At 38.3% G+C, this 18,403-nt stretch overlaps 1 protein-coding gene across 1 annotated transcript; it reads right to left on the reverse strand.

Moving 5' to 3' along the window:
* Positions 1 to 1,073: 1,073 nt before the first annotated feature.
* On the reverse strand, positions 1,074 to 13,469 carry LOC100890026. The gene is made up of 11 exons (XM_031000473.1): positions 13,054 to 13,469; positions 11,776 to 11,971; positions 10,869 to 11,074; positions 8,074 to 8,284; positions 7,469 to 7,602; positions 6,880 to 7,156; positions 6,451 to 6,536; positions 5,889 to 6,030; positions 4,801 to 4,992; positions 3,358 to 3,493; positions 1,074 to 2,800 (listed from the first exon to the last, which is right to left on the reverse strand). Exons 2-11 carry the CDS (start codon positions 11,948 to 11,950, stop codon positions 2,629 to 2,631), a joined length of 1,731 nt encoding a protein of 576 aa, XP_030856333.1. The 5' UTR covers positions 11,951 to 11,971; positions 13,054 to 13,469; the 3' UTR covers positions 1,074 to 2,628.
* Between the last annotated feature and the right edge of the window lie 4,934 nt (positions 13,470 to 18,403).

Genomic DNA, 18,403 nt, shown 5'->3' on the forward strand with positions numbered 1-18,403 from the left:
GTGCATGTAGTATACAACTTAACTGTACGTAGAGAGCTTTAGTTTCAAAGAGTGGTTAGTCTAAAAATAAGCACGCGAGTATATTGTAGTACAAGCTTCGGAATGTTGTTGTTGTTTTTTTTATTTTTTATTTAGGCCCTAGCCCTATTATAGGCCGAACTGTGCTTGAATGTAGAAAAAATATATGATATTTTGGGTCCAAATAAAAGTATGATTCGCTTGATAAATTTACCTGATACATGTAAAACACTCTTTATACAACGACAAAAATTTAGTCTGATTTGTGAGCTGGTAAAAGGGTCGATCTGACTTGATCTTGCTTATATTTGCTATCAACAAGATTATATGCTACATGTGAGCTGAGCTGAGCATTATAATATTTTATCATTTGCATTGTGTTTACAAAGCAATAGGCAAAATAGGCTTATATACTTTACTTATACTTGTAAATATACTAATGTTTCTTGCATTGCACATTGCCTACTCCCCTAGCCCCCCCCCCCCCCCCCTAATCAGAATATGAAGATGTAGGTCTCATGTCCATGCAGTCCTACAATGGGGAAGACTTGCATCGCTGCATGGTGTATAACAGGTCTAAATTAACCAAGACAGCATGCGCAGTCGATCATTTTCCCTTCATAGAAATATCATGGTCTAGTTGTCTTGGGTGGAATTATGCAGACTGGGGGGGGGGGGGGGGGGGGTGTTCATCAGAAAATAGTATTTAGCAGGTTTGATACATTCAGCAAACTTGTGTATAAACAGTTTTTTTTTAAGCGAACTATCGTTCCGGCCCCTCAAGTATTCCCATCCCAACCACGACAACTACCCCTGGCAATTAAAAACAAAATTACCTTCTTTATCATTTGTAAACATATAGTTTTATCATTTACTTATATCCTATATTTTAATTTCATTTATTCAATCAGATGCATATAAAATGAAAGAGAACAGCAAAATAATAAAGAACCTATTAAATAAAATTCTACAATCGATGAATGATTAATGACTGTCTTGGTATAATAACACTGAAGCAAACAAACATGGGAAACAATTAACAATATCATTGCAGTATTTGGCTAATTTATTGCATATATTATAAAGGCAGCTTGGACTAGAAAGTGAAAATAGGTTTTTACAAAATACTTCTATAAACGACTCTATATATCTAAAATTGCATCATTTAATCTTTTAGAAAGTGAGTATAATACATGCATATACAAATCAAGTTTAAGAAAAATAATTTCACTTTTTCAACATGATAAAATACATATGAAAAATGAGTCTTGAGGTTTTTTTCAGGCTCTTATCTCATCGCTGTTCATTGATTTTCAGCTAATACAGATGTAAACATATTCTGTACTAAAAAAATCAGGATACCGGTATACAAAAATTGCACTTCAAGCCATTCTGCTCTTATACACTGACATACAAAAGTGAATAATTCACCTCAAATTAAGTATTTATGTGGAATGTTAGATGGTTTTAAGTCATCATAATTGGCATACAAATGTTCAATTGCACTATTATTCACTCACTGAGTAGAATAAAAATAAAAAAATAATGGACATTCCATAAAAATATGCAAGTTAATGTCTTTCAAATGATCATGTTTAAATCTCTTGAATCACTTTCTTTTCAATCATAACAAACGTTCACTTAGACATATAATTGAACATGTGTACACAACTATAGTGTACTGTGCGATCCATCACATTATTTTCTATTTTTCCTGTTTTTGTATTAACCTTGTGGGAAAAAACATGATGAAATGTTCAAATAACTGTAAATTTTATCATTTGTATCAAACCAGTACATGTCTACCTATATGGTATTCTGACAAATATTTGATATTTCGTTTTAGTAAAAGATTTTGAATGCAACAAGTCATACTTCACAAATCTGTTTAATCGAGTTTCCACAGTTTCATCCTCTGGGGATACATGCTATTCCATTATTGGTGCTTAGAGACGTTAATATCAAAAGCTATATGAATATATATTCAATATTACATGTACCAAATTGTACCCGTATTCCATGCTCAAAGTCAAGTTTGGAGAGAGAAAAAATTGCAAACAAGATACACTACACTCTGTTCAACAATATAAAAGTGATGTCTGTGACAGCTAGAAAGATGATAATAACCTTTTATACCCTGTACTTGCTGAGGACCATTACAGTATACATGATTTGTGAGGGACATTTTCCCTTGTGTCACAATTGGAATTTCCAAATTATTCATCAGAATAATACATTGAAATTAACCTCCATGACGGCAAATTATCAAACAATATACAACAATCAAAACTGATTCCCCCCCCCCTACCGAAGATAACGATTATCTATTAATCTAGGGGAAAGTCCAAGCTATTTCTTTCCGTGCATAACCGACTATATCTAAGATATCGGATATGTCTGATGGATATCTGATAACTGTATGAATATCTGAAAGCCCTACTAAATTGAATCAGATGAAACATCATTATCTTTTTATGTCAATTAATGTTCACAATTCCATTAAACAATTCAATAAAACTTTGTAAAACATGGGACATTCCTTGGATTTATCCCTAACCCTGCAGACTATGTATGTAGTTTAATAGAAATTAATTCATCTATTCTACCCATTTATTTCTTCATGACTGTCTCAAGAGCTGCAGTAAACTTGAAAATTTCTCTCAATTTCTGGAGACCCTGGTCATCTTGGATGGAGCTGTAGAAAAACTCTGGTGCTTCCAAGCGCAATTTGTGAAGATTGAACAAGAAGGTTCCATCGTACTCTTGGAGTGATGGTCTCCATCTGTAGACAAGGATCAAGTAAAACAAAAGAATCTTGAATTTCCTGTGCATGATTGTACCGTTATATCACCAAATAGGCAGCAGTGAATGACACATTCTATCAGAAAGATTACTGTTATGGTATGACAGAATTATGAAACCTGCTAGAGCATTATATAATATATAAGGTAGTCTCATACCAATATCTTAAAGTGGTTCTGAATTATTGCTTCACAAATTATTATATTATCAGTCACAACAATTTTGCCTTGAGTACAATACATAGGGAAATATCATTTAGTATGGGTCTAGCAATTTTCTACATTGTGTGGTAAAAACAGTTGACATTTTGTAACTTCGACACCAACATTTGCTTTAGAACAATTTTTCTCTCCGTTTTGTCTTTCTGGACTAAGATAATGATCTCGATTATAAGACAGTAAAAATACATACAAGTATTTCCTGACTCATTTCTGGTAATTTCCCCATGAAAGAACAGCTTTTCCAAATTTCACATAAAATACTTTTGATTAAATATCTAAATGTTCTCTCAAGAATTGAGCCCTTTTATAAACTTACTTATCAAGTCCTGAATTTTTAAGCCAGTCCTGAACCTGTTCATTCGACCAACTCAAGACTTGTGATGGGGTGTTTGGCTGGGTAGACAACTGTGTAAGTAGTTTTAGTTCTTTTACTTCTGCTCTCTTCACAGTATCTGCAAATGAAAAGCAATTGATAGGATATGAGTTATAAACTTAAAACTATTGGAAAGAGTACTTTCCTGTACAAGATTCTTAATTTCTTTAATATTACTTCACATGCATCAAAGGCAGAGGGCAGGGGTAAAAGTCTGAAAATCTTCCACACAAAAAAATGATATTTTTCAGGAGTGTTTTTAGTCTAAATTTGTTTGGAGGAGATAGTCCGTAAATTGAGAAGCTTGTTATCATATAACATCAAAACAAAAACTTTTCAAATGAAGTCATATGTGTGATGTATGCCCGTTAACTTGATGATGATGCAGTATACTTACAGGATATGCAGTGAAACCTTGTTATAAAGAACAGGTATTCACAATACAATACAGTAATTTTGCTGATCACACTGCTTTTTAATCAATTGTGTATTTTTTTAGCCCCGATTACACAACTCTTCATTATAAAAAGGTCATTTCCCTGGTCTCAAGGAGGTACTTTTTAACAAATCATACTGCAAATTTTCAAGCAAAACAATCATCATTTCATGTTTCAAGATTCATGTTTATTGCTCTCTTAAGCTATGTGGAATGATTTCTGTCACAGCCATGAAAGGTTTAACAGTTCAATACATATTATACTACATGCATGTATAGTAATAAGGGTAACCCTGTAAGTTGGGGCTTTGATCGGATAGGAGCAACACCCTCGCACCTGTGATCGGTATCGGCACAAAAGAAATTTAATGCCAAAAATTTTCAAGTTTAAAAAAACATGCTAAAAAAACATGCATAGCTTGGATATTTTGTCATTTAGAGTGTTGTAGACCATGCTTGTTGATATTAAGTGCCTTTTCATGACTTTGAAATTTATAATTTTAGTCTATTGAGGCAAACCATGCGAGCCGCCATCTTGGATTTTAATGACAATGTACACAAAATGATGCCTACACTTTTTTATAGACCAAGATTATTAATTTCAAAGCCATGAAAAGGCAATAAATATTAACAAACATGTTCTACAACAACTCCAATTGACAAAATAATCCCAGCCATGCATTATTTAAAGCATTTGATAGCCAAAAACTTGAAAAATTTTGGCATTGGAAAAAAAAGGGGAAAAAAAAACAACATTTTTATTGATCGGCGATCAGAATTTTTTATCCGACCTCGTCTGACCAGCCAACGATCGGCCCAATCCAATGATCGGTTACAGGTTTGAATAAGGGTAAGGAATCATTATTTAAGAAATGTTGTCAAAATTTGTCATGTTTCCTACTCCTACTGTGAATACAATCCTACAATGAAGGTGCAGCTCATGAACTCACCACCTGCATCAGCATGATTGGTCTGTACTTCTCTTAGCAGCTTCTTCATCTCTTCCGTTTGATCCAGCTTTCCAGAGAAGTCCATGTAGAGTTTAGATCCAAGTATTATACCTAGCCATCCATCAGGTTGATAGTACTCCTCCATCATCACAGGAATGATGCACTTTCCAAGCTTGAATGTATATTCTGCCTCTGTTAATATTTGGAGAATACAATTTGTTAGGTTAAAGGTGAAGACCAGTTTTGGAAACGCCTCCATTTCAAAAGATGAAATGGAAGCTCCTATTACCAATCATGTTAAAGAATATGTTTTGACTAATACGTGTTGATACAAATTTTGCCGGGAAACCGCCTACTAATTGATATATTTGGTAAATTATTATACCTATCTGGACTGGATAGATATAGGGTAGTCCCATATACATCTTTCTGCATACAGTGGTTGTAACTTTACCAAGACTGGGCCAAATTTCTTATCATTTTGATGATTCCAGAACCTTGCAGTACACGCCAATACTTATATGCTAGATGATCAACCTTTTCTGACTGATTCCACCACGTTTTTTTCACAATGCAATCGCTTTTTAAGCTGTGATTAAGCACAAGCACTGAAAGGGGTTATCCCACGTACCGCTGCCACCACAACATTAAAAATGACAATGTATAAGTTAAACCATGGCTATTTTTTAAGGGGAAATGGCTGGTTGGATGAAGTCCATTTTAAATTAGCATACAGCATACTATAGTGGTGGATATTAAAGTTGACTCACATGGAATGCTAATCTTCTATGTTATAATGAATCAATGTGATTACCAAAATGATCGAAACTGAGTACAGTCCAGATTGAAACAAATCTGGTGAGATGGGCACCACTGGATAGCTTATTATATAAGTAGGGTAATAAACACATTCTAATGCTGTAAAGTAATAATTATAAGTCAGTTTCTCAGATATCATGCAAAACACTGGGATGCAAAGGGCATAGAAAGGTAATGATGAGAAACAGGTAACATTGGAAGACAGTTTACATTAAAGTCTAAAAAGATATTATTAGGCAGAATCTATGTGGCACAATGCTGTGACATACCTGTTCTGCAATTAGGACTCTCCTTGTATCCCTCTGAGATGCACATAAGAACTACATATGATTTCTCCACAGCTTCTGCCATTGCTTGTAGTGTAGAACCATGCATATGATCAACATCAAGCCATACCTGGTAGCCAGCAGCCTAAAATAAAAACATATATTAATAAAAAATTACTCTTTTGTACTTTGGATTTATATAGCACTTAATACATCTATGACGTCTCTTCCCAAAGGCACATAAATGATACATATCTCACTATTTAGAATGCAATAGCTGATAGGACAGCATGTATCTGCCAAGAGAAACAAAAAATGAATTCTCAAGAAAATGAAAATGGACTTTTTGGTTATTCAAAGGAATTTAAAGGCAATGAAATGTTGATATACCGGTTGGTCGAAGTATAAAATTGAAGATTTAAAGCACAAAATACATGAAGACATAAAGACATTGGTCTAAAATCTGTGTTGAGAAAAAAAATGAATACCTTCAGAAGTAGGCAGCATAATATTGCCGGAATGATCGAAATACTGGGTAAAAAATCATTTATTGATATTCACTTACCTTCAGAGCATCTCTTATCGTGAGAACTACAGGTTGTGATCCCCATTGGTAACTGATCATGATGTGTGAATAACTTTTCTCCTCTCCTGATTTTGAATACATACAAGATAAGACGAACAATAACTTGAACTGTATGACCTAAAGATTTATGAAGTCTAGAAGACTTTGAGAGATTATATTAAATGTAGTAAATTGTATTCTATTACAGAGAAGTTAAAAAAAGAGATCTAAAGCATTTGGTAAAAAGCGATTAATCTAAAAATATGCAACAAGAAGACCTTGCCTAAATCAAACATAATTGACGGACTAAATATCAGTTTATGACATTATCTCACGTTTTCCAGTTCTAAAAACCATTTATCCACCAAATATCTACCAAATCTGATCTTTCAATCTTACAAATTTTCTGTCTTTAAAAGTTCCTCTCACCTTGCATCCCTTCAGCCTCTACTTCTTTTTCCACCTGCTTGGCTTGCCCCTGGGTGATTACCCATAATGCCCCTTTGGCCGCATCTGCTACATGGGATTCAGAGCATTGAGTGAGTGATTCAAGGAGCTTCAAACAATCCTTATTCTCAGCAATTTTCTGACGGCCATCTTCTGAGAAGGCCAGATTCCAGATGGTATTGGCAGCAGCTTCCTGGGTATCCGCGCTCTTGTCCTCTAACATCTTGACCAGCAGAGGGAGCCCTCCAGCTTTAAGAATCTGTTGATTTCAAGAATTTTGACAGTTGAGAGATGACTTCCCGGCACTTGATGATTAAAAGCATATTCAATATTACTGATTAGTTTTCACCTGCCCGTTAATGTACTAATATATAGGTTGATGAAAAAGGAAATTAATAAACAAATAAGCATTTATGAATAGGTAGACCAATTCGGTAGAATTTACAGAATTAAACATAGCCCCCCAATTATGAAACAATGTAAACAATATTTTTTTAAACCTTTGCATTTGCAACAATGAATCCTAAAGTATACAGAATTATAAATAATGGTATCATCCATTGTTATCTACCTTGCATTTACTACTGTCATGGACAGCTAGCCTTCCCAGAGCCAAAGCTATCTCTCGGTCACACAACCCTTGAAACCTCTTGTTAGGACTTTTGACAGCATCTCGAAGAATCCCTACCAGGTATTCAATTGTATCTGTAAAAAAAAGTAAATCACTTTTAAACTGAATGAGGACGTACTACCATTATTTTCAGTCACTTTCAACAGCTAAACATAATAGGCTATCAATGACATCATGATAACGTCTCTGTGAGAATCCATTTTTAAAAAAAATGTATGTACGGTATATATTTCAATATCTATCAATGAAATACAGAGATAAAAGATGTATTAACTAATAATGATACATATACCAAGTATGCAGATATATACCGAATGCGAAATTTTTTTAATCTACATAGACTTGGAACAGCTTGCGATACTTTGTGACAAATATGTTTTGATCATCACCAGAATGGACAGTGCAAAAATCAGTCATAGGAGAAAAACACTACATTTTCATTAATTGGGTTAGAAAAAAGCTCCACTGCAAAACTCAAATATCACAATTCACAAATTAGTAAGATTACCAGCTCATTTTTTATGTCTACCCAACTACATACTTGCCTGTTTCCTTTTCTATCAAAGAATCTTCCTGCCCCTCCTCTATTATATATGCAAGGGTGATCATACAGATGGTTTTCAGAAAGGGGTCACCCTTCAGATATGGCTGCATCTTTTCAGCTACGCCTTCTTCTCGAAACAGGTGTCGGTTGCCGGGTGTGGTTGACATATTGCACAGGATGCCTAAAGAGACACGGATCAGCGATAGGATATCCTAAAAGATAGGACGAACACAAAAAATTGTGATACTTTTTTTGGAAAGTGGTCCAAAAGGAGCAATACATTTTAACAGCATCAAATACATGTATGAATCTTTATATAACATACTTTATATCAGGTGAATAGCAAAACAAAAAAGGACAAATGGGATGTCTATAGAATGATGTGGAAAAAGCAAACATCCTCAACGGCTTCTTCGCTAGTGTCTTCACAAGAGAAGATTTGAAAAATATCCCTGATCCGAAATCAAAGTTTGATGGTGCACCCCTTGAAGGATATGAAATAAGTTGCAGTGAAGTGGAGAAGAAATTAAAGAAGTTAAAACCATTAAAAATCTCCTGGACCAGATGGCATACACCCGCGAGTACTGAAGGAGACTGCAGATAGTATCGCTGATCCATTGACCACCATCTTCAACAAGTCACTACAGGAGGGAAAAGTTCCTGATTCATGGAAGGTTGCTCATGTAACAGCTATCTACAAAAAAGGAAAAACTACATCTCCGGGAAACTATTGGCCTGTAAGCCTCACCTCAATTGTGTGTAAGATAATGGAGTCTATTCTACGTGACCAGATTATGGATTTTATGGATGTTAATCAGCTTTTGAGTGAACACCAACATGGCTTCCGTCCCGGCAGGTCGTGTGTAACACAATTGATAGAAGTGTTAAATGAGTGGACTGGCATGATAGATGAAGAAGGTGGCGTTGATGTGGCCTATCTAGATTTCAGTAAGGCTTTCAACTCTGTACTGCACCAGAGACTACTCAAGAAGATCATGGCATTAGTGGAAACCTGTTGAGATGGATCCAGAGCTTCCTTGGAGACAGGAGTCAATGCGTCGTCGTAAATGGAAACAAATCAGAATGGGCAGAAGTCTTGAGGGGAATACCGCAAGGTAGTGTGCTCGGTCCAATTTTGTTTGTCATCTACATTAATGACCTACCAGATGTATTGAAGGGAAGAGGAGTAAAGATGTTTGCAGATGACACAAAGGTGTACACTAACATCAGAGAACAGAAAGATAGTGAAGTTCTTCAGGAAGACTTGGATAATCTGAGCAAATGGTCTGAAAGATGGCAACTGGGATTCAACGTAGACAAGTGTGGCATAATGCATTATGGTAAACAGGTAGTAAAGACGACATACAACATGGAAGGAGGAGCTAGAAAAGACCTTGAAGTTCGTGAAGATGAGAAGGACCTTGGTGTAACTTTTGATCCATCCTTAAAACAGCTAACAAGGCCAACAAGATCGTTGGAGTTATCAAAAGAACATTTGATCATAAAGATGAAGAGATCTTCAAGTCACTATACAAGACATTGGTGCGTCCCCATCTAGAGTACGCCAACTGTGTGTGGAGCCCATTACTAGAGAGGGATAGAACTACAATCGAAAAAGTCCAGAGGTGTGCCACCAAGATGATTCCAGCACTGAAAGACTTGAAACCTGTCTTCAACGGCTCAACCTATACCTACCCTCTCATACAGATGCCTCCGTGGTGACATGATTCAAGTCTACAAGATCATGCATGGCCTCAACAATATCAAGATAAACAATCTGTTTACAATGAAGGAGCTGGAAATCTACGAGGCCACAACATGAGGATCCACAAGGAGCGTGCACATATCAACATCTGCAAGTATAGTTTCACACACTGTGTAGTCAACACCTGGTGTCAGCAGTGAATGCACCAATTATAAACAGATTTAAATCAGAGGTGGATGCCTATCTTTCAACACAGCTCGACAAGTTTAGTTATAGGCCCAGCAGGTGATAATCCTGTTGAGTCTTCCCACAGATCCAGCAATGGACCTATTGTATTAAGGAACGAACTCTTTGCAGTGGTGTAATGATGAACTATGGGAGGGCATTACAAGACATTGTCTTACTAAGGAGCCCAAAAAGACAGGTGAATACATGTGAATATAGGATAGATATACCATCTTGCCATAAAATGACAAACTCCAAGATGTTCCAAAATTATTATGTATGAAGTTATCAACAGTTTGGCATGGTAACCACATGTCTATATAAAGAGGGCTACAGGGAAACAAGAAAAATAGTCTTTATAGTTATAGGCAGGTGGTCTTTAAGTACATTTTCCAATGAGAAACGTTGTCAAGGAAAAACAGTGCTTTCCATTTCGGGTTCAGAACATTCTCTGCTATCCTGACACATATTGTGGCAAAATAACTAGGTATTACTAGTCTATAACATAATTGTGAACAGAGAGGAATTAAGCTGGACAAAAACTATACAATTACACAAGAATATCATTTAAAGGAAAACAGAGAAGACTGATTGAGTAAGGAAAGAGGAGAAATTAGCTAAATCACAGCCTTTAAATATGTGGATAATTAGTCATTTATATAGTCATAGTCATTTATTGTGTAACTAGAATCTCTGATTTTATTGAAGGAAATCCTTCTTTAAGACAGGAAGTGTATATCCTGTACTTTGAGTTTGCTCACCACATCATGACACACACGATTCCTTAATTGTGCAGCCTGTGTATGGATATAGAGGAGATTAGATGAAGGCTACATAGTTTCAAATGTAGCAAATCATTCACTCACCCGTATTGACATTTTCCCCCTGTATTTGACAATGTTACTTGAACACAGTTTCACCATTCCCTTTTCTCCCATTTGTATGGACAGGACCAGGCTAGCTTCACTGAGATTGCATAGGTGGTTGTAGATGACGAAGGCAGTTTCCCAGGCCCCTTTCACTTTGAATAGTCCATCCTCCTCAAACTTAATCAGAGCAGATACCAGCAGTTCTAGATAGTAATTTGGAAGTATTTGTGAGGTGGGCAAAGAAGAAATGATACATAATAAATGTACCTCTTTGATTATAGAATTCTCAGACATGCATTTGAATTATCACAAGCACAAATATATTCAATGTGATAATACCTCTACTGAACATAATACAAGATAAATGAATTTTATATTACCAATTTTAAAAAATTCATGTGGTATTGCTTAAGCCAATTTAGAAGGCAAAAGGCTTCACTGCTTGCTCAATTGTGTTCTTAAATAGCTGTGAAGCACCTGTTTTATTGCTCCATAAAAGGCTCAACAAATAGCACCTAAAAGTATTACTTACAAGTAGGTCTACAACAATTTATAAAAAGCAACAAAATCAATTTCTTTGACAAAGAGCATATATTGCAAAAATAACAGTACTCCTACAAGGAATTACATCTCACTGGATAAAAATCATGAAATTTTGTCTAAAAGTTATGTAATCAGTATTAATTTATGCACCGATGGTGCATCCTTTATATACACAAGTTGAAATATTCTTTTCATGAGGCAAATTTCAAAAGGCATTCAAGAAGCACCTTCATCACTGTGGCAGCAGTGGGCAGCACTTGATTATTCTATTGCACAAAGTGTGACTTCTTCATGTTTCAGACCTATGGATATTCTGGGGATCATTTGTACTCTATTAAAATTAAAGAGTATTTGTCCTCACCTGCTCCATCATAATCACAGAATTCCTGACAAAACTTGATCTTGTCTGGAGATTTCCAATAGGCTGCATCCATTTGTTCACAGAGAAGAGCGGCCTCCGGGCTTGCCCAACTAGTATCTGTCTTCTTTAGAACATCCAGAATGTCCCTCATCTTATCTATTTGATTGGACTCCATCTCTTCTGCTGTTTTATCCACCTGAAATATCAAAAAAAGATATTAAGAAATGGTAAGTACTGTACCGGTAGACGGTGTAGACCAACTGGTAGGATAAAACTACAAAGAACTTTTAAAATCAATTTTAAGACATAGATCTACATGTATATAGACCAGATCAAGATCTACATTTTGAGAGCTAAATTTAAGTCCACATAAAAACATTTTATTTTCCTCTCCAGTTTACAAGAGATTGGTGTTTTTTTTACAGCAAACCCTAATCATCCTATGATTGAATTGCTCAACATAATGATCTTAAAGTTAAAATAAAAAATATAATTCTCACAAACATGTAAGCAAAAATGTTATTTAATTAATATATAGTCAAGTTCCTTATTTTCACTTAATTGTCTATACTATGTCCCTTTTGCAGGCCAAAAAAATGAAAAGGTTAAATTCCAACGGCATTTGAAAGATAATAATTTAGAACTCCCCTTAAAAAAATGGGGCTTGAAAATGTCTTTAAGAGGGAAAATAACGACTATTAGTTGTCAAATCGACTTAGGAGCTATAGAGCCAATAAGTAATGTCTTGATTTTTAGACCATTGTACCGCATGGTTGTACGTTTTATGCTGCGCAAAGATTCAATCAGTTTAATTTTGGCCATTACAAGAAGTGGGTTATTGATGTAGACAAATCCTTTACAGCTCATTTTATGTATGTTATTACCAAAGAAGAAGAAAAAGCCAGTCAGTCACTCAATACTGACAATAGTGTCCGACAGTGAAGTCTAGCATATTAGGACTCTGCTAACGTTTAAACTTCACAGATAGGAAATTTGACATATTCATAATTCCTGCAAAGTTCTACAGAATTTAAGGTTGGCTGCAAAAGGGACATAGTATCTTTAATAAGGGTCTATTTTTAATTCTACTCTAGACCTATTGTATTTCTATTTACCCGTACATGATACATAGTACACTACTCTGTAGACCCTACGTCTACTCAGTAAATATGTAACTTTGGTAATTGGTAAACTAGACTAGATTCTAGTTGAAGTAGTTCAGTAGTTGCAGTCTATCTACTCTAGACTAGTCTAATGTTGTGAATGAAATAAACCTACCACAAGGAGTGTGTTACAGATGTAATCCCGCAAATATACGGTCCTATAGGAAGTGTACTCTACTGAAGTCAGAGCCAGTCAGATATCCTTGCAATTGATTGCACACCGATCGTCACTGGTCGAGTCTATACCCTCGGTCGGTCAGCTCTGCCGGCCCGGTAGACCAAGATGGGTTAGTCACAAATTAAAGGGGTATTACTATAGGAAGAACTAATTTTGACCAAAGTCACAGGCATGGCACAACTACAACACGACAGACATTCTCGGAATGATTCATTGGACGACAAAGTTTAGGCGCTATTACATTCCATAGCGAAATCATCTACAGAGTGCTAGTGCTTCCTGCTCAATAACATCAGTACGGTCATTCTATTGTGGTTCACAAATCCCGCGACTCACTGTCTCCTTAGCCCCCAGCTCAGCTCCTGCCTGGCGATGGCCTGCTAGCTAGCTGCTTGCGAAGCGACTCGACATGACAGCGGCGAGGCGTCAGCGGTGGGTGAGCAGAGCGACCAAGAGGGGATGGGTCTGGGAGGGGCCGGCCAGGGCCCGAGGGTCAGAACTGGTCAGAACCCCCTCTTAGAGTAGGAAGCATTTGCAATTTTAGAACCACATTAGGCGCATTTTCAGGCACTCCCTGGAGTATTGCTAAAACTGCTTTCTCCTTCCCCCTCCAAAAGTAGGGAACTTTGCAAGCTAGATAACCACATTTTGTTGAAAGATCAGATGAACGGATAAATAAGAGATCACTGTAGACAAGGTTCATGTATAAGTGGCCATCTTGAAAGTGCTTTATTCATGTATCCTTCCGCCAATCGCGGCCTCATTACGCACATCAATGAATTATTGATGTTGTTCATATAGTACCACAACATCCCCCTTCTTTCAATGACAAGTTGATAGTGCTCTCATTAACCAGTTATATCTTCCCTGCTCAATAGGCACTGTACATGACGGAAATTATCCACTAAAACAGTAACACAATTTAGAAATTTCAACAAGAGGAAACATTCCAAACATATTCTTCTTTTCTTTTTTTTTTTTTTGAGAAGCACAGTACTAAAAACTGTTCAACTAAAACTTACAAGTACCTTTCAACAAGAAAAACAAATTTTAGAATGGTAAAATAGTGTCCTCCACTATAACAGGCATATTTTTGTCGCTGAATCGACATACTTGTATAATGTTATTCAACTTTTTATAATTTACATAACTTTTGCTGGAATAAACTAAAGTGATTCCATATTGCTTTCTGGCAAACAGTTATAAACAACATTTTCCTGTGAAAAAACGTTTTTCATCCCATTTCAATTAGGACTTAGCAATATGACAAATCAGCGTAACAAAACTATAATACCTGGTCATTTGTGTGGAGAGAAGAAATATCATGCACGAGCACGACATACAATTGTTAAATTCGGTTCTGTATACAGAAGAGATTTTCTGTTGAAAGATAGCCAATATTAAGCGTGGCAGTTATATAAAACATTTTGGTTATATACATGTATACTGATTAAGAAATTGAATCACCCGATGTCAAATATGAGGTTTTACTATCATCAATGTAATTCTACCGGGTATGCTAAATCATTAAACAAATAAAGTATAGTTGTTGTTTATCAATCTATTAATCGATGAAGTTTTTATTCTTGATAACGAGATGGGGGATTAACCTTGCGACCATATCGTGTGACATAGGCAAAAGAATCAGAACGAGGGATTGAACCATCGAAATCCTGTGTTCCTGCGGGTGTTGTGCAGTTGTCACCATCCTCTCTTGGAAGATGCTCTGTCCCTGGTGTGGGTGCTGTTGCCGTCTCTATTTGTATCGGCATCTCTCGCAGATGGGACCTGTTTCTCCTTAACACCCTGCCATTTGGTGTTGTCACTTCATATGATCTTGGTTCTGGGCAAACTCTTGAAACCTCAGCCGGCAGCCATGTATTGTCGTCTGGATGCAAAGTTCTGACTTTCTGGCCGACCTTCAGGAGAGACAGTACCCGACCGGCATGTCTGTCATGGTCGGTCTTCATCACATCCCGCCTTCGCTGGAGCTGGTCGTGGACATCGCTCATCTGTCTGTCATGATCATGGCGACCTGGAAGGGTTGTCTTCATTTGCCTCCCAAACATCATTTCGGCAGGAGATGGCAGGTCCGATTGAGGCGTTGCTCGAAGGTGGAGAAGTGCCTTTTGGACATCTTGTCCTGTCTGTTTGCACTTCTTAATCATCGACTTTATGGTGCGTACCATCCGCTCAGCTAGGCCATTGGAGCGCGGATATCTCGGCGATGAGGTGGTGTGCTTGATGTTCCATGATTCACACATGTCTTTGAAAGCTTTTCCAATGAACTGGGGTCCGTTATCAGATATAACTTCGGAGGGCACTCCCAGGAGGCTGAAGGTTTCTTTCATTACGGTAGCAACTGAAGCACTTGTGGTGCTGTGCATTTTCCTGATCACAGGGAACTTGGAATGATAGTCAGTAATGAGTAAGTATTCAGTTCCATCAAGAAAAAACAGGTCTGTGGCTACCTTTGTCCATGGCGTCATTGGAACTTCGTGCGGTTGTAGTGGTTCCCTTTGTTGCCGATCCTGGTTCTCCTGGCAAGCAGGGCAAGTCTTGACAAGGTTTTCAATATCCTTATTGATGCCTGGCCAGTATACCGTGTCCCTTGCTAGTCTACGAGTTCTCTCTATACCCATATGACTCGTGTGTAGCTGCTCCAGGATGTCTGATTGCAGCGTTGAAGGTATCAACACCTGTCTTCCTTTGAAGATAATGCCGTTGGCGACACCCAGTTCCTCTCGGTATGACCAGTGAATCCTTGAGCTCCTTGGAACCTGCTTAATCACGTCTGGCCATCCATCGTGAATAATTCTACTCAGCTGCTTCAAGTTTGGATCGCTTGCTGTCTCTCTCTGCAGCTGTGTCTGCTTCATAGGTGTGAAGCTTGCCAGATCATTGTCATGATTCTCTTCTAATTCCATGACTTCATCTACATGGAGCTCAACGATGACGTCTCCTCTCTTTCTGGGGTTTGGCAACCTACTGAGTGTGTCTGGTAATGTCATCTGACTTCCGGGCTTGTATAGGATATCACAATCATAGCCCTGTATTTTGACGAGAAGCCTCTGTAATCTTGGAGGCGCACTCCCCAGGGGCTTTCTACAGATCGTTTCGAGTGGTTTGTGGTCAGTGTAGACTGTGAACTGGTTACCAAACAGATATGAATGGAAACGTGTGATCCCAAAAACAAGTGCCAATGTCTCTCGCTCGATGTTTGAGTAGTTTGATTGTGCATCTGACAAACTCTTTGAGGCGAATGCGACTGGTCTTTCATTCTGAAGGAGGCAGGCTCCAAGTCCTTTGAGCGATGCATCTACCTCTAGTACTGTTGGGACACTGGGGTTATAGTACCGTAGACACTTTCCTTCTGAAATTTCTGATTTCAATCGTTGAAAGCATTCCTCATGGTCCTCCTGCCAGGTAAAGGGAACATCTTTCCTCAGAAGATCACGCAGTATTGCTGACTTTTCAGCATAGTTTGAGATGTATGGTGATAAATAGGTCATCATCCCTAACACTCGCTGGAGATCGTCCTTGTTCTGTGGTGTAGGCATTTCTCTGACATCCTCCAACTTGCTAGGATCTGGTTGTATGCCTTTGTCTGTGTACAGTGAACCAAAGAAATTGATGCTTCTCGCCTTGATCACACACTTTGTACTGTTGAACACCAGACCTTCTTTTTGTGCAACTCCCATCAGTCTCCAGAGATTATCATCATGCTCCTGTTCAGTCTTGCCAAATACAGCTATGTCGTCAGCTATACCTTCACAGCCTGGCGCCTGTGCAAGGATTGTGTCCATCCTTTGTTGAAAGATGTCTTGACTCACCGAAAGTCCAAATGGAAGTCTGCGAAAGCAATACCTTCCAAATGGTGATCTGAATGTAGTAAGCTCCTGCGATTCTTCGTCCAGGTGGACTGACCAATATCCTGCCTTTGCGTCCAATTTCGAGAAGTACTTGGCCTGTGAGAATGCAGGATTGAGCTCCTCTAGAGTTGGAATCTTGTGAGGGCATCTTTTCAGGTTTTGATTGAGCCTTTTGGGGTCAAGGCAGACTCGCAATGACCCATCCTTCTTCAGGGCTGTGGTGAGGGAACTGCACCAATCTGTGTGATGAGTAACTTTCCTAATGATGCCGTTACTTTCCATCTGATCCAGCTCTTTCTTGAGCTTGTCCCTCAGGTGGATGCTGCATTTTCGAGGCGCATCAATTGATGGAGTTGCATCCTTCTTCAAGTGCAACGTTGCCTTGCCACTGAAGTTCCCAATCTGGTCAAACTGGTCTGGGTAAGCCGCCTGTAGGTCTTTAGCTGACCTGATGGGAGGAAGATCATTTGGACTGTCCAGGCCCATCTGTTGTTCTACTGTGTGAATCGTAACAATCCCTAGCTTTCTGGAAGTAGGAAGTCCGACAATGACTGGTCCCTTTACGTCGGCAACATACCATGTTTGGTCTACGACCCAAGGCGACCCTTCATACATCATCGACATCATCAAGGTGCCTAAGCAGCGTAAAGGCGTTTCTCCGTAGGCAGATAGTCGCGTAGTAGTGGGACGGATAACATCTTTCCATCGAGCCCTGTACATGTCCTTCAGCGTCCGCAGTGGCAGAACATTACCGCTGGCTCCTGTGTCAACCTTTGCATTGAGGCGATGATGACCCCTCAGGTCTGGACATATGATGTTGATACTCGCATATGCTTCGGTCTCCTCCGAGTCAATAGAGTTTAGCGATATATGTATCATGTGGAATTCACGTTCCCCACTGTCCGGTTGGTTTGTGTCGTCCGGTCCAATTTCGTCAACCTTACGCTGGTTCCTGCTATGAAAGGATGTAGGCCTATACTGCCTGTTTCTGGGCTGTCTCTGCTGTGAGCTCCACCTGTCTTGTGATGGTGGACGTCTAGGAGGGATCTTCGGTTTGACCTGTTCTTTCGTCTTTCGACACATCTTCGCCCAGTGTCCTTTGACGCCACACGAATTGCACAGGTCCCCGAAGGCTGGACACCTCTTTGGAAGGTGTGAAAGACCACAGTTCCTGCATTTCTGCCTACTGTCGTGACTAACAGCATCAATGTTCCCACTTCCAATGGTGTGGAGCGTCTGCAGGCACTGTTTACCGACTTGAATGGCCTCATATTTGCGGCCTTCTTCAAGAAGCTTATCAATTGAGAACCCCTTTTTTTTGTCGAGTAGGTCTTTCTGAAATGACTCGAGTTGTGTAGACGAAATCACCAGCTCTATGAGTCTTTCACTCAATTCCCCCTCGGTGAATTTGCATT

Source organism: Strongylocentrotus purpuratus, unplaced genomic scaffold, assembly GCF_000002235.5.
Source record: "Strongylocentrotus purpuratus isolate Spur 01 unplaced genomic scaffold, Spur_5.0 spur5_scaffold_6, whole genome shotgun sequence".
NCBI classification, from domain to species: Eukaryota; Metazoa; Echinodermata; class Echinoidea; order Camarodonta; family Strongylocentrotidae; genus Strongylocentrotus; species Strongylocentrotus purpuratus.